The 21973-nt window shown below is 46.0% G+C and overlaps 5 protein-coding genes across 6 annotated transcripts in view; 2 read left to right on the forward strand and 3 right to left on the reverse strand.

Moving 5' to 3' along the window:
* Positions 1–2789, forward strand: part of epoa (erythropoietin a) — a 9928-nt gene extending 7139 nt beyond the window's left edge. For both annotated transcript variants that reach the window (XM_056575663.1, XM_056575662.1), the window contains exon 5: positions 1–2789. This exon is cut by the window's left edge and continues 196 nt beyond it. The gene's annotated coding sequence lies outside the window, so the exon portion shown is untranslated.
* Positions 2663–4093, reverse strand: pop7 (POP7 homolog, ribonuclease P/MRP subunit). The gene is made up of 2 exons (XM_056575664.1): positions 3969–4093; positions 2663–3676 (listed from the first exon to the last, which is right to left on the reverse strand). Exon 2 carries the CDS (start codon positions 3633–3635, stop codon positions 3180–3182), a length of 456 nt encoding a protein of 151 aa, XP_056431639.1. The 5' UTR covers positions 3636–3676; positions 3969–4093; the 3' UTR covers positions 2663–3179.
* Positions 4094–4677: 584 nt separating this feature from the next.
* ccdc96 (coiled-coil domain containing 96) lies at positions 4678–7365 on the reverse strand. The gene is made up of 3 exons (XM_056575661.1): positions 6129–7365; positions 5523–5831; positions 4678–5015 (listed from the first exon to the last, which is right to left on the reverse strand). The coding sequence occupies exons 1-3, from the start codon at positions 6918–6920 to the stop codon at positions 4689–4691; spliced, it is 1428 nt and encodes a 475-aa protein (XP_056431636.1). The 5' UTR covers positions 6921–7365; the 3' UTR covers positions 4678–4688.
* Positions 7366–7442: 77 nt separating this feature from the next.
* On the forward strand, positions 7443–15491 carry tada2b (transcriptional adaptor 2B). Its single transcript, XM_056575623.1, has 3 exons — positions 7443–7747; positions 8441–8987; positions 9135–15491. Exons 1-3 carry the CDS (start codon positions 7475–7477, stop codon positions 9815–9817), a joined length of 1503 nt encoding a protein of 500 aa, XP_056431598.1. The 5' UTR covers positions 7443–7474; the 3' UTR covers positions 9818–15491.
* Positions 12558–15435, reverse strand: grpel1 (GrpE-like 1, mitochondrial). The gene is made up of 4 exons (XM_056575621.1): positions 15326–15435; positions 14644–14791; positions 14064–14145; positions 12558–13511 (listed from the first exon to the last, which is right to left on the reverse strand). The coding sequence occupies exons 1-4, from the start codon at positions 15391–15393 to the stop codon at positions 13165–13167; spliced, it is 645 nt and encodes a 214-aa protein (XP_056431596.1). The 5' UTR covers positions 15394–15435; the 3' UTR covers positions 12558–13164.
* Positions 15492–21973: the final 6482 nt, after the last annotated feature.

Below are 21973 nucleotides of genomic sequence, written 5' to 3' on the forward strand. Positions count from 1 at the left end.
TATTTATTGTATTCAACACTTTTTGACCACCCTACCACCGCGCTTATTGGACATAACGGAAAGTGGCAAATTATGTATCCGCCACGTACCAAAGAAACGGACGACTATGGGCGGAGGCTGAGAGCCAAAATGGCGGCCCTTACTTCTTCTAAGACTGCACCTTGGAATGTGAAGACGTGGCGTCTGGACATGTGGGGGGGAGGGGGGGGAATGGGGCAGCATACATAGACTAAGGCAGATGCATTGCACTGCTTCAAAAGCTTTCCAATCAGCACTCTTCAAGCACTTTGTGTGTGTGTATGTGTGTTGTGTGACGACCGCTCGTTTCAATTTGTGTTTGTAAAAAGTGTGTTTGTACACGTACGTGTGTGTGTGTGTGTGTGTGTGTGTGTGTGTGTGTGTGTGTGTGTGTGTGTGTGTGTGTGTGGGTATGTGTGTACGTGCGTGCGTTGGTGTTTTCTGTCAATTTGACCCTTGAACCCACCTCTTCTGATTGTACGGTGGACTCACGGCAGTGGACAATGCGAGGCAGTGGACCACCCAGAGAGTATAGTTTGCACCTGGAAAACGGCAGAACGATAAGTTTGCAACATCCTTTTTCCCATCGCCACTTCAGAGAAGGCCGGTTGGAGTGTTGCCCTGATTTTTATCCTTAGCCTCACCAGAACACAATGATGTTATTCTACAGTAAATATTTTAATATATATTTGTAATTGTTCTGCAACAGATTATTTATAAAGATTTTTATTTCTGCCTTTTTAGAGCTGCAGTCACTGTTGAATGTACTTTTTTACACTCTCGCCTTTTAGGTGTGTTGGGGGGGTTCCTCGAGCCCCCTGTTGCTGGCTAGAGCTTCAAGCTCACCCGTAGAGGTGTCCGTCACACCCAGATCATCTTGAACATGTATCTTTATGGGTAGAGATGCCTAGCGTTGTCTTTTTAAAGTTTTATACTCGCTACTCTCCAGAAGTAAAGAAACATTCAGACAATTAATTAATTAAAAAAGAAAAAGTGTTTGATTTTGTGTCTTTCTTTTTTTTAAAGAACGGATTAGTCTTTGGTGCTATCGTTTTACCTCCAAATGACGTGTGTGCGTTTGATGACGCTAGTGCCACATGCGCAATCAGCGCTGAACGACGAGGATCCGTGCGGAAAACAATGCCAGCAGGAAGAATTGTGATTGGGCTTTTTATGGCTTACATCCTGCAAGGAGCTCAAACCTAAACCATTTTCCGGACTCCCAGGCTTTCTCATTCACACTTGCAAACAGTGCGTTTTTCCCACTCTCGTATGTCATCGCTTCACGTCACAGGCATAGCAATCAGTCCACACTGGAACTCTGCGTCGCTGACGAGGGACGCGCGTACACTTCATCAAGAGTCTAGTTAGTTAGTTAGTTGTTGCTTCCCAGCTTGAATGACGGATGGTGACCAAGAGAGTTGTTTCCTGATGATGTTTTACTTTCTTGTTTTTTCCTTTAGCCCTCTGCATTCCCACCATTCTTTAGTTATTTTAACTCAAAATATTATTGGCGGGATTAAAAAAAGGATGTGGATTTGTTATGCGTCAACAACAAGTCTATTGGGGGAGAAACAAGGTCTGGTGAAATCAACCGATAAGGGACATTTTGGCAGTGGGTTGGAGACACTGGAGTGTTTGGTTTGCCTCACGCAGTGGCGGCCAACTAACCAATTTGATTTTCCCACGTTCAAGGTTCAGAGTGTGTTTTAACAATCCTCATGTCCTTATCTCAGCTGATATGCTACCGCTTATTCAGGGAGAAATAAAGTCACAATAAAACGGATAATTACTATGTTGGATCACAATTGGGCAACAAGAGGACAGAAATGGGGAGCTGGACCCGAAGTCCTCCCTAAGACCTGCAACATTAACAACGACGCTTCATCTCTGCTTCCTAATTCTTCCTTGGGATAAGGATAAATAAATACACCACCGTCTGCGGTACTTTGACTTATAATTGTCCTTAGGCACTTTTTTAAAATAAAGATAACATGAAATGATTCAGAAATACTATCTAGACATTATTAATGTGGTAAATTACTATTCTGGCTGGAAACGGCAGATTTTTAATGTAATATCTACTTGTACAGAGGCCCATTTCCAGCAACCATCACTCCGGTGTCCTAATGGTACATTATTTAGCTGATTGTGTTAAAAGGCTTTTCAGCTGTGTTAGCACAGCTGAAAACTGTTCAATAAAGGTGTGTTTTTTCAAGAGAAACATGAAATTGTCTGGGTGACCCCAAACTTTTGAACGCTAGTGTTTTAGAGACAACTGATCTAGCCACATCTGATGTCTTGAGACTATTTTCTTTTTATATACTCGTCCTTTTTTTATTGTGTTCTGTACTTGCTATTTTCTGTACTTGCTTGCAAGTTTTTAGCAAGGCCACACACAATGTCTGCTGTGGATTACCTTACAATAATGCTGCTTTACAATAATTGTACTGCTTGTTGTCAAATATGTTGTATGTCGCCTTCGACAAAGATGTCTGCCAAATGAAATTAAAGTAAAGTAAAATAGTGCATATGCAATGCCTTTAGGTCCACTCCAATTAATTACAAAGTCAACACGTGACAAGTCCAGCCAGAGAGGAGGCCTACTAATAGACCATACCATCTGCAGGGCTAATCCATCACAACTGGGAAGTCAAATATTGGTCCCACTTTACCGATACGCCTGCAGTTCACACGTGAGTGAATGACTGCACGAACACCTCTTCTATCCCAATTCCACTTTATTTTTCATGACACGTTGACAATATATTCCTTAGATATGTGTATAAATATGAACACAAAATATTTCCGTAGGCCTTAAAATTAAAGAGGGATTCACATTTGGCACTGCAATATATAAGCATGTCATGTTGTCAACATTTCCAGAAATAAACTAAAAGTTGCCTAATAAATTTGCACCACATTCTACTTATCACAGACAACACAATACAAGAAATAAACACTCAGTTTAAACAGGAAATACAGGATTCAACTTATAGCCATTTCCTTGAAGGTCAGCGACCCCACCAGAACAGTGACAAATGGCAGGCGCACACACACACACACACACACACACACACACACACACACACACACACACACACACACACACACACACACACACACACACACACACACACACACACACACACACACACACACTATGGGCTGGGATAATACACTTTAATATGAATGGCAGAGTTATTGCGCGTGCGCGTCATGGGCTCCCCGGGGGCCTCGTCGGGGTCGTCCGGCTCAAGGTCGTCCACCAGCTCAACAGTGGAAGTGTTGGCGGCCAACTGCAGCGCCCCCTGGCTGCTGGCCTGCAGCTGCAGGGCGATGTTGATGGCCCGGTTGATGGCCAGGCCCAGGCCGTGCACACAGATCTCCCGGTGCCCCCCGCCCTCCAGCAGCTTCTGACAGCGCGCCAGCTGTGCGCGGAAGTCCGTCTTCATGTTCACGTAGACGTCGTTGCGCCGCTTGGGGAGTTTGCGGGGAAGGCGCTTGCGGAGGGTGTACTCCACCGGGTCCATCTCCACCGACTGGAGGCCACCGGAGGGCGACGTCAGCGGGTTCTGGGGGAGCACGGCCGCCCCTGGGGCTCGTCCGTCGGTCATGATATTCTGTGGATCTGCAGGAGAACTCGCTGGTGAAGAGCCTGCAGAGAACAAGAACATGCATGCATCTTTTAATGCGTGGAGACCAGCTGGTTAGGCTTGCTGCACGATGCACCAACCTTGTTTATCGTATTAGATAACCATGCATAAACACATGCATTTGCATAATAAGTAATTTAAGCAATGTAATCTTATTATGTGAACAAATAACGACATTCTTACGAAATTGTGCCATGTGACAGACTAGACACTGCAGTTACGTTATGTCAACGTTCATTGACGATACAAATAACGATCTAACACATATTCATTGACTTGAATCATATACTTTACCTTGAGAAAATACAAAGTGACTATCCGTCGTTTTCCTGCATTTAATGGGGTGTATTCCTGGTCTGTTGATGCGGATGGCTGAAATTAATGTTTATATTTTCGTGCTCCGGAAGCATTATTTATTTTTCTTTTATTGAAGTGAGTAATGCAATACCGCCACCGACTGGTGCGGAGTGGACATCTCTACAGATACATCACATACCTGTGAAGATTGGTTTGTAAATTCTTACAATACTAATAAACCCCGTTAATGTGCTGTATTCTGTTGTACCACTCAACCAGACAAAGCAACCGACTTCTACCAATGCAACCAATTACATTGTGGATGATAATTATATTGTTTAATTTAGCTACAATGAATTAGAAAGGTGTGATGGTATTGTACTGTGATCATCATGTTAGTCATATCTATATATATATATATATATATATATATATATATATATATATATAACAACAAGGCAAAGATTTTGTGCATCATAAACATCTATTCGGTTAATGTTTTTTTATTTTCCCAGCATACTTTATCCCTTTACTATCATAGTGGTTGTGATACTCCTTATCACGCGTGAATTATATTTTGCAAATTACCTGGTACCCTATCAGACCATCTATCTAAAACAAGGGAGAAGGAAACAGGCTTTATAACAAATGTATTATAACAATTATATATATATAAGATATATAATTAATAATTGTAATCATACACACACCCCCCAATCAACTCTTCCCCAGCTTCGTCTTCCAGCGTGCGCACTTAAGAGCCGCCTCGGAGTGGCGCCGTCGGAGACTCCCCTCGTCGCCCTCCAGGTGTCCGCAGGCGTCCACCTGCTCCTCAAAGTCTCTGAGCAGAGCCACGTTTCCCAGCATGCCGCAGCGCTGCCTCAGGTCCAGGGCTCGGGAGCGCAGGCGGCCGCAGGCCCTCTTGGTCCCCGTGAGCAGCTCCCTCTTCTGGGCCAGCAGGCCCTCCCAGTGGGCCAGCTGGGCGCTCTTGGCCTGGTTCTCCGCCTGGATCCACTGGAGGCTCTCCCTGATGTGAACCGTGACCTGGGCAGAGGAGGAGAGGGAATGGAGAACGATGGAAGGGAACTCTACAAAGAGAGAGGTAGAGGTACCATGGGGCTACCTTAATACCCATAGAGGTGGAGGAGGTACCATGATGGGGCTACCTTAATACCCATAGAGGTGGAGGTGGTACCTCCATGGTGCTACCTTTATACCCATAGAGGTGGAGGTGTACCTCCATGGTGCTACCTTTATACCCATAGAGGTGGAGGTGTACCTCCATGGTGCTACCTTTATACCATACAGAGGTGGAGATGTACCTCCGTGGTGCTACCTTTATACCCATAGAGGTGGAGGTGTACCTCCATGGTGCTACCTTAATACCCATAGAGGTGGAGGTGTACCTCCATGGTGCTACCTTTATACCCATCGAGGTGGAGTTGTACCTCCATGGTGCTGACTTTATACCCATCGAGGTGGAGTTGTACCTAGAGGTGGAGGTGTACCTCCATGGTGCTACCTTTATACCATGGAGAGGTGGAGGTGTACCTGCATTGTGCTTGCATAGTTCTTCCGTATCTTCCGCAGATCCTCGTCACACTTCTCTGCCAGCAGCTGCCTCTCCTTCCTCTGCTCTACCATCTGCAGCATGTCGGACACACTCTCCGTCTGCGGCTGGGCGCGGCTCTTCCTCTTGGACTGGACGTCCGCCATCTTGGTGGCGACCAGCTCGTCCATGCATTTCCGCTCCCGCCCCAGGACCTCATCGACGCCGGCGCGTGCCGCCTGTGGCCCCGGGGCCGTCATGGCCGTGTGGCGTTTGAGGGCCACAAGATCCCGCCATTCGGATTCCACTTGCTGTGGGGGACACGCAAGGGGGGAGTTAGATAGTCTGTTGGTTGGTTCCAGGGGCCTGTCGACAGCGGGGCCGGGATTGGTACACGCATCCCCAAAAGATGCGTTTGGCCACCCCCTACTGCCCACCATTTACACCTGTGGAAATGGTGGGTACATTTTATTTGTTTGTGTGTGTCTGTGTGTGCTTGTGTCTGTCTGTTTGTCCGTCTGTCTTTCTGTCTGTTGGCCTGCCTGCCTGTGTGTGCATGCGTGCTTGGTTCTAGGGTCGTTCTAGTCACATTGGATCAACCGACTCACCTGCTGCAACTCTTGGGTCTGTAACTCCCTTATTTCCGCCTGCGCTTTCTTGAGGTCACCCAGTTGGGTCAGGTAGGTTTCATAGATCTGCTGGAGCTCATCCAACGGCCGAATCCCCTCTTCTGGCTGGCCGTCTCCTCCGGTATCTTTCCAAAACACTAAGTTCTCTGCGATCTTGGTTTGCAGTTCCCCGCTGTGCTGAAGGATCTCTTCCCTCTCAGCGCACAGCTGGTAATAGAGTTGCGCATACGCCCCTTCTTCGCAGCCGTCTTCCTCCTCGCACCCGTTGCTCGAGGCTCCCTGCTCGGGGGTCTCCCGATCACCCTCCCCGGGGGACTCGGACCCGACACTGTCCTCACGGGAGGGCGGGTCCGTCTCACGAGGGGCCTCGTCGTCATCTTCCAAAACCAAGCTCACGCTGCTGATGTCCGGGTCGTTTCGGTCATCATCGTGTTCCCCGTCTCCTCCTGGTTCTGTAGGTTCGGCCTCTGCTGTAACCGTAGCAACAGAGGCCCGGCGCTCTTCAGCCTCTTCTGTAACCTGAGCAGCAGAAGGCCCGCCCTCGTGCTCTGGGCCGGCTCCGAGACCCCCTGACTGTGTGTCTGGCTCTGTTGACGTTCCTTCAATAGCCGTTTCCTCCTCATTGTGGAGAGGAGGTTTGAAGAGCTCTTCAGATGAATCGATCGACGGTGCTTCGTGTATCTTCTCGTTATCTGACTCAGAGTTTTCGTTCTCCAACTTGTGGTCATTTTCATTTTTATCTATTCCCTCTGCTTCCTCCATTTGGGTCATAAGTTGAAAAAAGTCAGGCAAGTTCGAAATACTTCATACTATAATAGCATAATCGTATTATACTTTTTGTGATAATTGCATACCTTTAAAACCACCTTTTCAAACGAGGTCAGGTTAGTTCTTGTGTGCCTTTAGTCGTGGGTGACAACCCTTCATGTTATCTCCAGTTGTCGTGGAAACGTTAGGTCTGTGAGCCAATCACAACCACTCGCCTCAACGCTCATTAATATTCATGAGGAAACGAGTAACGTTTTAAACGTATACAATTATCACAACATGTTTAATAAGAATATACTTTTTGTGATAATTTCGTACGTTTAAAATGCTACCAATTCAAACGAAGTCAGGTTATAATTTTTATTATTATTTATTCGTCGGTGACAGCCATTCATGTTGTCTCCAGTTGTCTTCAAACGTCAGTTGTCTGAGCCAATCACAACCGCTCACCGCACGGCCATGAATATTCATGAGGCAAAGAGTCATCGGCGCAGCAAAGACAACCGCCAGTGCGCATGCGCTGCATCATCCAACAACAAGCGGAGCAGCCAGCAAACATGGCCGACCTCGGGAAGAAGAAGTACTGCGTGAACTGCCTTGCAGACGTCACCAACCTGCGGCTCCGCTGCACCGACTGCCCCGACATCGAGCTGTGCCCCGAGTGCTTCTCGGCCGGTGCGGAGATAGGGACCCACCGGAGGTGGCACGGCTACCAGCAGGTGGACGGCGGCCGCTTCCCCCTCTGGGGTCCGGAGGCGGAGGGAGGCTGGACCGGCAGGGAGGAGCAGGCGCTGCTCGATGCCATCGAGCAGTATGGCTTTGGAAACTGGGTATGTGTGACTTTAAGTTTGCGTGTTTGGTTTTTGTTCACTTTAGATGACTGATTAATTATTCACATTTCTGGTTATAATCTGTAAGCAGGGTATCGTCACTGTATGACATACAGCATATAAACAACCTCAGCAAGTACTATTGTTTTAAGAAACCGAAATGAGTATGTGTTCATTATCTGTGGACCGAAAGAGTTTTTGTGTATTATAAAAAAAATTAAGCTGTAGCTTTGTTTGTCTGGGGTTTATTTGCCAATCCACCTCTATATTATGCATGCATGAGTCAAAGAGTCTGCACACATCTAAAGAGAATCGATGTTTTGGGGGGGAAAAGAAGAGCAACTTGTGGATGACGAATCAAGTCAAGTTAACAGTTCACATGCAATGTACATGTTATAGGACGATCGATTTTGCTTCTTAATGTAAGATCTTAAACATTGAAATAATCAACTTATTCTACTTTCAATATTTTCATTGGGAATTGAAGTCACAGATGTATAAATAGTATACTGCTACAATAGTATGCGATTTATAGATTGTGTGTAAATAATGTGTTGTTAATAATCTTTAACAACCAATCCCAATTCCTTTTGCCTGATAAAATATAAACAGTTATTTAAACTATCTACGTTGGTCGTTTCCTCCATCGATCCCCCTTAACGCGAGTGGCTTGTGTTTCCCCTCGCTTCCCAGGAGGACATGGCCACGCACGTGGGTGCCTCGCGGACGCCCCAGGAGGTCATGGAGCACTACGTCACCATGTACATCCACGGCAACCTGGGCAAGGCCTGCATCCCCGACAACATCCCCAACCGCGTCACGGACCACACCTGTCCCAGCGGGGGGCCCCTTTCCCCGTCCCTCACCACCCCGCTGCCCCCGCTGGACGTGTCCCTGGCCGAGCAGCAGCAGCTGGGCTACATGCCGCTGCGGGACGACTATGAGGTGGAGTACGACCAGGACGCCGAGAAGCTCATCAGCGGCCTGTCGGTGAACTACGACGACGAGGACGTGGACATCGAGATGAAGCGCGCCCACGTCGACATGTACGTGCGCAAGCTGCGCGAGCGCCAGCGCCGCAAGAACGTGGCCCGCGACTACAGCCTGGTGCCGGCCTTCCTCGGCCGCGACAAGAAGGACAAGGAGAGGCCGGGGGGGGGAGGAGGAGGAGGAGGAGGAGGAGGAGTAGGAGGAGGGACGGCTGGGAGCACGGCGGCGGCGGCGGGGGGAGGAGGAGGAGGTGGTGGTGGTGGAGGAGGAGTAGGAGGAGGAGGAGCGGTGGCAGGGACGGCAGGACCAGGGTCGGGGGCCACTGCCCTGGGGGTCGTCTCCTCCGGGATCCTCGCGGCTACGGGAGCTGGCGGCGGCGGCGGCGGGGGGGCCGGAGCCCCGGCCACGCCCAAGCGCAAGATCACCAAGGAGGAGAAGGAGCAGCGGGCGCGCCTGCGGGTGCTCTGCCAGTTCATGGCCCACCGGGAGTTCGAGGAGTTCTTCGACAACGTGCACAAGGAGCGCGCGCTGCGGGCCAAGGTGCGCGAGCTGCAGCGCTACCGGCGCAACGGCATCGCGCGGCTGGACGAGGCGGCCGAGTACGAGGCGGCGCGGCACAAGCGCGAGAAGCGCAAGGAGAACGTCAAGGGCGTGTCGCTGTCGTCGAAGCGGGGGGGCGGAGGGGCGGGGTTGGCCGGAGGCGGAGGCGGAGGGGGCGGGGGCGGGGCGCCGGGGTCCGGAGGCGTCCTCGGGATCGGAGCCGGCGGGGCGGGCATCGGAGGAGGAGGAGGGGGCGTGGCGGGGATCAAAGAGGAGGGCAAGGACGGGGAGTTTTCCGCCATCGAGAACCTGGGGGGCTTCGAGCTGCTGTCGGACCGCGAGAAGGTGCTGTGCAGCTCGCTGAACCTCAGCCCCGGGCGCTACCTCACCGTCAAGACCCTCATCATCAAGGACCACCTGCAGAAGAGGCAGGGCATCCCGGCAAAGAGCCGGCTGCCCGGCTACCTGGACAAGGTGCTCAGGAAGCGCATCCTCACCTTCCTGACGGAGAGCGGCTGGATCTCGCGGGACGCCTCCTAACAGCGGGACGTCCCCGCCGTCGCTTGTTTATTGGCTGTTGGTGAGAGAGAGAGAGACGATTACCGGTCGGGCCGTGCTTGCTCGTGAGTATTGTACCCCCCCCCCCCCCCCCCCCTTTTTTTCAAAGTATAACTTGAATAATTGCAAGGAGAGAACAAACAACATTTTGAATTTAAGTATTTCCAGTATTTTCATACCAATGGTAACGGTGAAATCATAGGCCTTTATTTTTGCATTAAAGTACAGAGACCCTATGGTAATATGAATCAAACAGAGGTTTACCTGGTGAGTGTGCATCACTGAGGGTTAACTCTCATTGACGTAGAAACTGAGAAGGTTCAGGCTGAACACTGACCCAGCCAGTGACTGTTCTTTATTATGGCAGCTCATAATGGACGATGTTGATTCGTGTTGGAGACTGTGATCACCTAACCTTACATAACCTTTCAGCGCTGAAAGCCGAGAGGGATTGAAATTAATATTTCCATTGAACGTAAAAGGAGGTTATTCTGGAAGGCACAGAGATGGAACTATGGCTCCAATGGAGCCCTGGAATTATTACAGTTTGCTAGAGCAGTTGTTTTATATCTAAAGCTTTTGCATTTCGGCACCCAGTAGATCAAAAGTCGGATAAGACCTAGCTTAATTTGCTCAACAGACTGTGATAACATTGCTCTGATTCCCCCAGAGTACTTATAAAGAGGAAAGCCTAGTCTTTAGGGCATTATATATTAAAGAAAACAAACATTTTGGACACAATTTTGTGCCTGTCCCGGCACGTACAGTCATTGTTTTAACTCATGGTTTGCTCTGTTTTGGTTATTATAATGCATGGCTAGTGAATGCGTTCATCTGTTTCATCTCCTTTTAATGGCGCCTTCTTCAAGGATGGAGAAAGGTGGTTGTGTCTTGACTTATGTTTTGTCACCCTGAAACACTGTGGCTCATTGCCAACCTCACATTCTGGATGTGCACCTTGGAAGTGCTGAGCAGTAACCAGTTCACTTGAATAGCTTATCAATAATATCCAAATGTCAGGTTATTAGTTGGTTTGGGCAAGTAGTTTGAAAAGTAGGTGTCATTGTTAAGCCTACAAGTGAAGTGTGTTTAATATTTGTTGATTGTCTTCCAATGCTTCCTCCCTCTGAGCCTATCATTGTCCAAATCTTCATTGTTCTTGTGAAGAGAGAAAGGGTCTCATAATGGGATGTTTAAATGTTCATCGGGCACAGCGAAGATCATTTCCCTTCATCTGCATTTGAGAAAAAAAAGTTACTTGAGACGGGGAGCTAGGTGGGATTAATTGGACAGGGGAATGACAGATCCAGAATGTGTGTGGTCTTTTGTCAGGACTGTCAGGACCTGTAAAAAGATGCTACATTTGCACACAAAAAGCATGATTAATACTTTTTCTCAAAGATCCCCCCATACCATCCTTCATGTTTTTGGCAGTGGGTACGTCGTATGTCAGTGGAGGCTTTCCTGCATTTTGACCATGGCAGTTTTTTTCATCGTTTAAGTGAGGGAACTCCTTTTTCATTGGATAGTGTGGTTGGATCCATTCAACATAATACGTGATTGTGTAACAGTCTTCTTCTTTCCTACTGCGGAGAGAAAGCCGTCGCTGTCTCAAGTATTTGACCAAAATGTTGTAATTCTGCATGTGAAGCTAGCTGTTGGGTTCCCCATAAGATTCACTTCATGGATACATGTCTCTGAAAAAATAGCAATTCAATTCAATATTGTTTCATGTTTTGGGGGAATATATTTTCTATTATACGTTGTGCTGGATTTCTTCTTTTAGACATGCAACAACTTTGTAAATAATTTTGTACGATAAATCTGAGAAGAGGTTAAAATACTGACCTGTGAAATGTACAGTATTTTATTTCAGAATTGTATAGCTTTTGTAATTAAGACCAGCAAATATAGGAGGGTGTGTAAAATCCATTTTTCTAAACCTCCGTCTAGTCATGGCATGTTTTCGAGATGTTCCATTTTATACCAATAGTTTATTCATAAGTCTATATAAACTTACATTTGTGCGTTTTTGCTGTTCTATTAACTGTGGTTGCACATGACACGGTGTGTATGTTTTTGTATTAAAAAGGTGCAAATGCTTTATACTTTCAAATATGCCTGTTCATTCGTCAACATTTTTGACAACTATTTCCTCAGCATCTCATTGATACTGACCATTAACCTGCTTTTGCTGAGGCATCTGTATCACTACTTTAAGCACAGATTATGTAGCAGTAGAACTCTAAAAAATGATCTCGTCACAACCCTGCTTTTTTTTGCGTTTCATATTGCCAATAAGAAAACAATCTGATTGAAGCTGAACTGAGCTCAACTCCCTGCATGCTGTGCAGTGCACTCAAGGTATTGAATCAAGGCTTCCACCCATTTAAATGCTACGTTTTTACACAACAGCCTGTCAACTTCCAAAACACAGTTGACATCCTTTGTCCATTAACCAAATACTGTTATAAAGGGGAGAACGAAACAAAAATGATCTACACATTTATTTAGATGCTGTAGTACTGGAGGTTGCTTTGCTAAACAACCTTACAGGACGGTGATATTCCAAACACTCAACACCATCATGAAAAATCTTCCCATGATGACGTTGAAATAACCAAGGTGTTATCTACACAGCCAACAGTTCAAAATAAGTTTCCGTCCAGAGTTAGAACCCAATGGCTTGTTCAATTCTTCAGTCCCCATAAAATGCACATGATAAATGACAAAACAAAGTTTATTATTAAACATACATTCAATTTGTTTATATAAAGTAGACTAAAATCTCTGGAATGAACCCAAAATGCTGGGTATCTAATAGCATTCTGACAGGTGTACTTCTGGTTTCACGTGTAGCAGCCCAATACAACATAAAACATTGTAGGAAATCTCACCAAAACATCTTGGTTCTATAAATAGTTCAAGCAAAGGTTTCAGTGAAGATTTCTGAAATCTCCAAAAAAGCATGAAGTCTCATTCAGGTGTGGTATTTTTATTTTATGGATTTGTTTCCTGCAATGATGTATGTACAATGTGTACGCCATCCATAGATGTTAGAGGTCACCCAAACTCTCAAGTCAAATGAATTATACACGACTTTAAACTGAAATCTGACAAGAAATACTAAGGCTGTACAGATCCTGAAAAGTGTTAAAAAAACAAACAACTGGATTGGATGTGTAGCATTCCCAGACAGGCTTCAGTCCGAGTCGATTCCGATTCGATTCCCAGTCTTTCCCAGGTATCACGAGACAGAGGGAGAGTGGAGCTCCATCAGTCCTCTGTACCTGGATCATTTCTCTTTGCGTTGAGGTAAACCCTTCCTTTTAGGAGGCTTTGGCCACGCCCACCAGCGCCGGCCGCAGGGTGCGCCCGTGGAGCTTGTAGCCCACCTTGGTCACCACGGCGACAGTGCCGGGGACCTTGCCGTCAATGGGCGTGTGGAAGAGCGCCTCGTGCTCGTAGGGGTCAAACTTCTGCCCGTCGGGGTTGATCTTGACCAGGCCGTGCTTGGTGAACACCTTCTGGACCTGAGCCTCCGTCATCACCAGCCCGTCGTACAGGCTCTTCAGGTGAGGGTTCCTCGCCGTCACCTCCTCCTTGGGCACGCTCTCGGTGGCCTTCTCCAAGATGTCCGCCACCTCCAGCAGGTCCTTGCATAAGCCTTGGACGCCTGGGTGGGGGGAGAGGGCTTGTTATACGTTTTGGTTGTATAGCACTATTCTAAATGATTAAAGGGGTGCCATTATGCTTTTTTCGACTTTTCCCTCCGCTTTAGACAGTAATATGGCGTTTGTATACATGTCTGATAAACTAAAAAAATATTAGTCTGAGCCAGGGGGAGTAATCATGCCCACTGAGAATGCCCCTCAATAAGTGATGAAAATAAAAAGGGGTATTTGTGAAATACAGGCATGTAACCCTATTTTAGTAGTACCCCACATGTAATTAGTAACCCTAAAAAGCATGATATGGGTTCTTTAATAATCAAATAGTGAAACACAAACAAGGACATATCAATTAAACAGAGTTGCATTGAGACATTCAAAGAGCATTAGAATAAGATCATCGTAGAGTTGAGGAAAGTTTGTTCCGATTTTACAAAAGGTGTGTTTCCAGTGATGCATTGAAAGAGGGACTGTGTCCCAGGTGATGTGTCTAAGCAACAGTGGCTGGGGTACGTTCAAGAGGCAGTGAGTGGTTGTGTGGCCATGGTGGACCCTACCGTATAGTTTTGCATCCTCCACCATCTTCTGACTCCTGACCCGCAGGTTCTCTGTGTCTGCGAGTGCTCGCTTGTACTTTTCCTTGAAGAAACAGAAAGATATGGAAGGTTAATAGGCTACAAAAAACATTTGTAATACAAAATGTACCACAAATGTCATTGGGCGATTATTATGATCAGGTCACATGGAATGAAATATGACCAGTATCAGTACCCCCAAGATATAAATTGTATAGTAATGTATGGTTTCAATAATTTAGCATAATCTGCTCAATATGGTTTCATGTTTTGGGGGGAATATTTTCTATTATACGTTGTGTAGGTCTTCTAATAGACATGTAATAACTTTGTTAATCATTTTCTACGATAAATCTGAGAAAAGAGGTAAAAATACCGACCTGTTAAAATGGACAGTATTTTATTTCAGAATTATACAGCTTGGCCAACATCAACTTTTCATATTGTGAACTTTTAAATGCTTGAGATAGGTGGTTTGTCAGATTTTTTTTTTTTAAAGATTTGTATCCAATGACCGGGCATTCTATTACGGATGAATGCTTGTCGTTTTAGGCAAACTCACTGTGACTTCCTTGAGCTGCCCTTCAAGCTGGCTCTTCTCCTCGGCCGAGGCCTTCTCCGCGGCACTCTGCTCCAGCTTCTCGGCCTCGTCCTCCGGTCCCTGGCCGTTCTGGCGCTGGGCGGCCGTACATAACCACCGAGGGGACGACCTGATAGGACAAGTAGATGCAATTATGGGAGATTCTGACGCACATGAGGGCATGTTGACGTTAGGACAGGAAGGCTCCGTTGGTGCGTATAGTACACTTTTATGTTGTTTTATATATATATAAAATGTATATGGATGGTATTCCAGACAATATTACATGCCTGTCCTTCTTGTTTAAAAAAACAAACCCAAAGCTCCTCAAGATCTAACCAATTAACCAAGACATCACCATGTCTGGTTATGTCATCATCTCTCCGTCCCGGGTTCAATACCCGGTCATAACTACGAATTCTGATCAATAGACTCAACGCTAAACATGTGTTGTATTATATGGCACACGCCAATATACTGAACGTGTGACCTTGTTGAAGAAAATATGTAAAGGATAAATTGATCCACTGTTATGACACCCTGGCTGCTGAGGACTTTGGGAGTAATACCCATAAAAATACATTAATACATTAATACACCTGTATCATTTGAACCCTTACAGCAAAACGAACCCTTTATGACGATGTATTTAACACAAATTTACCTTGATAATGAAGGTGAAGCCAGATAGAGGTAGCTCTGTCTCGCTGCTCGCACACACAGGTTCGCCATTTTCGCAGTGAACGCGATAATGGGACAGACAAGCACGCTGGCAGAAGCCAGACGATACGAACCAATCAAAACCATGGTAGGAGGGGTTACAAAGACTTTCGGCCAATCGGCTCGGCTCTAGTGTGACGGTGCTGTGAGGTTTGGTTGAGGGTGACGTTAAAGGTGAAACGGTGCACGTGACCCAAGGACGATTTGGTTGTATCACTTAAAGTTAAAACTTTACGCAATAGCTAAACAAAACCGTGTTATAACAGTGTTAACTTCTCTTTTACACACACACACGCACGCACGCACGCACGCACACACACACACGCACACACGCACACACGCACACATACACACGCGCAGCAGATTGCTGCAGCATCCTGTCTCTTTGACTCTGAAAGTGTGCAAAACCCTGCCTTTCCACCCTTAATGTAATACAGCCAATCAACTTCCCAGCCACCTTCACAATATGGCTGAGGTTGTTTTTGTCCCTAAGGCTGATGCCCCCATACCAGGCAATAAAAGAAAAAGTGAGAACAGATTCTATAAAAGATTTATAAAAATAAAGACATTTATGTATGTAGGTTTGTCTTTGAGATGTTAAGCTGAAGAAAAGACTTGTCACACCAACTGACAAACTCATCAACCACTGGCCCATGCTGAGATTCATGTTTATGCAGTATAACCTCCATCGAAGCTCTAAACCAAACAGTAGGTGGCGGTAATGCACCATATTGGTTTGCCAACCGCCAAATAAACACGAAAGAAGAAGAAGAAAAGAATTTCAAAGATTTTTCAGGTATATGCTTTTAAGAAAGCCCTTAATTCACTTGAGAAATGTGTGCTTGGCGGTTTCTGGATGTTGTATGCTTATCAATAGACATTTTGACCATGTGAATGAGGCTGAACATCAGGTTTATCAATGTCTCAATGGAATAATGCTTTGTACAGGTGTTCCTTTGGTTGACAGTTTAAATCCCGATTCATTTGAGAATTGTGTGCTTGGAGGTTTCTTGATGTTGTATGCTTATCAATAGACATTTTGACCAAGTGAATGAGGCTGAAGTTCAGGTTTATCAGTGGCTCAATGGGATAATGCCTTTTACAGGTGATTCTTAGGTTGAGAGTTTGAATCCCTATTATAGCATGCTGAACATGACTTTCGGCCACATCTTCATCAACATCTTTCCTTCATAATTATTTGTCATATTTATATATCTTCCATTAGTGTGTTCTTGACTTTTAATTTTGCTAATCACCGCTTGTGGTTATATTTTTTATTCATGTTGATTCTTTTTGTTTGGGTACAAGGGAAGGGGCTTAACCCACAAGTACTCAGCCCATGATTGGTTACTTGTGTCTATACCCTCAATCATTTCTACCCAAACTGTATATAATGATAACATTTATATGTGGTTACATTTAAATTGTTACTCTTGTTACATATGTTTTTTCCGTAAATGTCTATTCTTATTTATCTAATAAATTCTAAGTTTTTTATTCTTATACCTGGTCCTCCTCTACTACTTGCTGCTGTGTTTCCCCCTCTGTGATTAATAAAGTCCCCTCCATGATATCTTATTTTCCCAGCGTCTCTGTAGTACAGTGACTGACCACCAGAAGACAGCAGATCCAAACAGAGGGAATTCTGGCGCCGAGGCAGGACCCCTTGAGGAGAGAACATGGAATAGAAGCAAAGAATAGAGGTGAGTGACAGTGAGCCTAATGTGTTTACGGATTTTTTTGGCCATCTTAGGCATGAAAAACAGAAGAGTTTCAGTTGATGATCATTAATAGGCCTGTGGAAACACTAGCATTGAGATTGTGTATTCAGGAAATCACAAAAACGTAAAATTATCTTAAGAAATTCTCTCGAGAATCATTGTGTTTCCAGCCCCCAAAATGAATGACTTTGTGGGAAAGATAAGGCTTGATCTATTTTAATTTACTCACCTTATTCATTTATTCATTTATTAATGTCTTGTGTATAATTTTGCATCAACATTGATCAAAACACCAGATTTGATGACTAAATGAATAAGCCATCTTTATATGGATAAGAACAAAAGAGCAATACAAAATCAAGCATACAACCGTGGGTCATAAAAATTTAATATATTGTGGTCATAACTCGGTTAAATTTATGTACAGTTTTAAAATATCCATAGACCAGTATATTTTTAACTCCCCACTGCAGAACTCAACGCTGCACATTTTTTCCTGTAGTAATAATAATATTGGGTGATCTTTTCTATGTTTGGGTCTGTCCAGCTAAAATTGGCCCCTTTATTATCACACACACACACACACACACACACACACACACACACACACACACACACACACACACACACACACACACACACACACACACACACAGTGGAGCTAATTGATAAGCACACTGTTTCTCTCTCTCTTGGCTCCCCCCCCCCTGCACCTCACACCTGTTCTTCTGCGCCAGATCAGAAGCCCCTCGCGGTAGGAAGGAAGGAAAAGACAAATTATTAATTTTGCGAAAAGTGGAGCAGCAGCAGTCTCTCGTTAGCGACTTTGTTCGGTGGCGGGAAGCCCTATTAACTCCCCATTCCGCACGCCTTGTTTCTGCTTTGATGGCGCCTTGCAGCGGTGGGGAGATAACCGTGTCATCCTTTTAGTGAAGAGACGACGGGAGTGTGATGCTCCAGCTGTCGTCTGGCACAGCGCCAACATCAGATAAACGTGCACCCTGTCTCCCGATATAGCCGGCTCACTCTCTCCCTGTTGAGTTGATATACACCGCCACGCGCTATCCTCAGGGCAGGATAGTGTGTATAACCCCCCAAAAGATAGGCCTTAACGTGGTACGAACCCCATTGTCTCCTCCAGACAAACCTGTTGGAATCCTACCTCGTCTCTTAAGCACATGTTCCAAACAAGTTGATACGGATGAAAGTGTTTACACAATACAAGCCCATTATAGATGACGGACTCAAATCGACATGAATATAATATATGCATAGCAACATCTCCATTACAAGTTTGAACTGGGCCATGGCTAGTGAGAGCCGTGTCTGTTGGGTGCCTATCTAGGCTAAGGATACAGTGGGCATGAATAGTCATAGGGAGGGGGGAGGGAGGGAGGGAGGGAGGGAGGGAGGGAGGGGGCGGAGAGCCGTCCTCGGGGACGATGATGAGTGCGGTTCAGAGCTGTCTTCTTTGTTTACCAGAGGAATCCGAGGGAAAGAGTGTTTCTGGTTTCTCTAACGCCCTGTGTCATGAGGATCAAGAGGGGGAGTGAGAAAGAGAGAGAGGGGGAGAGAGAGAGAGAGAGAGAGGGAGAGAGAGAGCCAGAGAGCCAGAGAGCCAGAGAGAGGGAGAGGGGTGGGTGAGGGAGAAAGAAAGATAGACATGGAAGAAAAAAACAATGCCTCTGCCATCAATACAGATCGTGAGTTTTTTTTAATACATTCCCAAAGACCTTCCGTGCAACAAGACAACATGTTCAAGGCTGTTCCATTATTCATCCACGGCAATCATCCCCGGCCTCTCCTAACCTCTTCCCCGTCTCATCCGACCAGACTAACAAGGCTTCTGCTGAATCACCCAGACGGTGTGTGTGTGTACAGGGTTATAAGGCACGAGGCAGCAGAGGTAAATGGCTCACTGGGGGCCTCGCTGATTTCGCCTTGTCCTGCGTTGTTGGGCATTACTAATGGATGACCAGCAGGGGGCAGAAAAACACATGTTTAATGGATGCTTTCGGCTCCTTACTACGGGGCTGGGAATAACGTAGAGAATAATGGGGTGTATAATACGCATCTCTCTCTCTCTCTCTTGCTATGTCTCTTCCTGCCGCATGCATTGTGTTGTCCGGACAAATTGAAGGGGCTGAGAAGGAGTGGCACAGAATATAAAAGACATACCACAACAAACAGCCCTTGCATGCCATTGTGGAGAATGTATACTACTGCATGTATGTACAAAATGTGCTTAGTATATGCCAGATTAAGGAGGGTTCAACACACTGATACAATTGCAATAACAAACAACATAGAAGAGGATAGGATTGAGAGAGGGCATTCTTTTTTTTTGATTTGATAATTTGCTGGATTATGAATTTAGTGCAAGTAACTACCATCCCAAACAAATGTAAAATTTTAACTTATGAAAAAAATGGGACATCATTTATACTATCCAGCCTCCACTAACACGTACACATGCACACGCACCCACAGGCACACACACACACACACACACACACACACACACGCGCACACATTACATACACCCCCTTCTACATCTGCTCCCTAGTACGTCTCATCCTGCATCCCTCAACAACCCGATATAATGGAAATCACTTGAACAGACACAGACACACACACACACACACACACACACACACACACACACACACACACACACACACACACACACACACACACACACACAGGCACCCATACAGTCTTGCATTGTTGTTGAAACCACTGAATAATTATAATCTTCTGGTGCAGATCACACGCAGACATCTACACTCCACACACACACACACACACACACACACACACACACACACACACACACACACACACACACACACACACACACACACACACACACACACACACACGCGCACACATTACATACACCCCCTTCTACATCTGCTCCCTAGTACGTCTCATCCTGCATCCCTCAACAACCCGATATAATGGAAATCACTTGAACTATTTTACCAATTCACTCACAAATAGCCTTGTTACTGGGCTGTGTATGTGTATGTTTATGAGCGAGAGAAAAATATAGTGTGTGTGTGTGTTTGTGTGTTTGTTTGTGTAAGAGATAGTCAGAATGTGTTTTTGTGTGTGTGTGTGTATGTATGTGAGAGATAGAGAGAGATTGTGTGTGCGGGGGTTTCTTTCGGTCTCAAATCCGCATAGACCGCAGTGCACGTATTCAGCCTATACTGAATGCACGGTGCCATGTCCAGCAGTATGGGGCTGGAACGTGCACTCTGGCCCTGCACAGCGCACGTACGGCCAGGGCAGACAGACCCAATTAAGTTCACTCGGGCATGCATTGCACCTGGGGTGAGGTAGCATGGTCATCCAACATTCCACGTGTGTTTGTGTGTGTGTGTGTGTGTGTGTGATAGGGGAGGAGTAGAGAGCAGGGGAGAGGGTAACAGAAAAGGGGAGAGCGAGACAGAGCGAGATAAATAGAGAGAGAGGGGCGGGGGGACAAAGAGAGAGAGCAAGTGAGAGAGAGAGAGAGAGAGAGAGAGAGAGAGAGAGAGAGAGAGAGAGAGAGAGAGAGAGAGAGAGAGAGAGAGAGAGAGAGAGAGAGAGAGAGAGAGAGAGAGAGAGAGGGGAGCAAAATGGATTTTAATCGGGGACGACAGAGCGTGACTCTGAAGATGGGTGGGTTAGGAGGAAAGGCTGTGTGTGTACATGTGTGTTTGTGTGGGTGCGGTTTGTGTGTGTGTGTGTGTGTGTGTTTGTGTGAGCGTGTATGTGTGAGCGTGAGTGTATTTGTGTGTGTGCAATGGGGGGAGGTCAGGGCCTGTCTGGCAGGCATGATGGCTCGTTCTGCCATTTCCAGACGTTTGTTAAATATACATGAAGTGTGTGGGCAGGGGGTGTTTCCACTAGAGACGACGCTAGACCAGTAGGGGCCGTCGGTGTGTCATGCGTATTCTCCCGCCACGGTTTAATGGTCACAATTGTGGGCACCACATAGACAACAGAGGTCAGGTGAGGGGGCGGGGCACATGACCCCCCCCCGACACTCTACTCCTGAGAGAGAGAGAGAGAGAGAGAGAGAGAGAGAGAGAGAGAGAGAGAGAGAGAGAGAGAGAGAGAGAGAGAGAGAGAGAGAGAGAGAGAGAGAGAGAGAGAGAGAGAGAGAGAGAGAGAGAGAGAGAGAGAGAGAACTAAGGCATGGACGAAAACAAAGCCTTCACCACCACCACACAGAGAGAGATAATGAGCTTGTAACATGTTAGCCTCCCCCAGCCCCCTCCCTGCCGTTATCAAATATTCAAAACCGGTGTGCTCTGCGTGTTCGGTTCACCTCACCGGACACCTGAGTGTGGTGGTCCGTGAAGGACCCCTCCACCACCATGTACCCCCTCCCCCCCCCCACCCAGTCATCACCCACCCTACACAACAATAGAAACAGCCTCTAACACCAAAACAATAACAACAGCCGCAGCAAAACGACACTTCAACTCCATCAACTGAAAGTCTGATCTGTCTTCCGACAAGGTCGACGCTGGTGTTTCTGGGAAATCTCTTTCTCAAACTTCTTTTTTCAAACTCAGAGCGAGTTGTTTCCAGAGAGTTTATTAATTATCCATGAAGGTCAACACACAAGGATTTGTTGTTTCGGTGTTTTCAGTCGATGGTTTTTGGGGAAGTTTGCTCTTTGTTTAACTCCATAGAATAATGCAGTGTCATCCTCCAAAATGGCCTTCTACATTTTTATAAATCTTCATCTGTTATTATTCATCTTACTGCATTATAACAAAGAAATAACTATTATATTACCTATATTTATTACCTAATCTATTACAACATGTTAATTTTCTTGCTGCATTTTCAAAGGGGTTGTGCGTGTCACA

The sequence above is a fragment of the Gadus chalcogrammus genome, chromosome 17, assembly GCF_026213295.1.
Source record: "Gadus chalcogrammus isolate NIFS_2021 chromosome 17, NIFS_Gcha_1.0, whole genome shotgun sequence".
In the NCBI taxonomy this organism is placed as follows: Eukaryota; Metazoa; Chordata; class Actinopteri; order Gadiformes; family Gadidae; genus Gadus; species Gadus chalcogrammus.

Excerpts from the sequence above, each read along its gene's own strand:
- pop7 (XM_056575664.1), bottom strand. The coding sequence starts at position 3,635 with ATGACCGACGGACGAGCCCCAGGGGCGGCCGTGCTCCCCCAGAACCCG.
- ccdc96 (XM_056575661.1), bottom strand. The coding sequence starts at position 6,920 with ATGACCCAAATGGAGGAAGCAGAGGGAATAGATAAAAATGAAAATGAC. Across the intron at positions 5,832-6,128 it reads AGACCCAAGAGTTGCAGCAG|CAAGTGGAATCCGAATGGCG; the intron begins GTGAGTCGGTTG and ends TGTCCCCCACAG. Across the intron at positions 5,016-5,522 it reads ACTATGCAAGCACAATGCAG|GTCACGGTTCACATCAGGGA; the intron begins GTACACCTCCAC and ends TCCTCTGCCCAG.
- tada2b (XM_056575623.1), top strand. The coding sequence starts at position 7,475 with ATGGCCGACCTCGGGAAGAAGAAGTACTGCGTGAACTGCCTTGCAGAC. Across the intron at positions 7,748-8,440 it reads AGTATGGCTTTGGAAACTGG|GAGGACATGGCCACGCACGT; the intron begins GTATGTGTGACT and ends CTCGCTTCCCAG. Across the intron at positions 8,988-9,134 it reads GGCGGGGGGAGGAGGAGGAG|CCCCGGCCACGCCCAAGCGC; the intron begins GTGGTGGTGGTG and ends GGGGGGCCGGAG.
- grpel1 (XM_056575621.1), bottom strand. The coding sequence starts at position 15,393 with ATGGCGAACCTGTGTGTGCGAGCAGCGAGACAGAGCTACCTCTATCTG. Across the intron at positions 14,792-15,325 it reads GCTTCACCTTCATTATCAAG|GTCGTCCCCTCGGTGGTTAT; the intron begins GTAAATTTGTGT and ends TTGTCCTATCAG. Across the intron at positions 13,512-14,063 it reads GGAGGATGCAAAACTATACG|GCGTCCAAGGCTTATGCAAG; the intron begins GTAGGGTCCACC and ends CCCCCCACCCAG.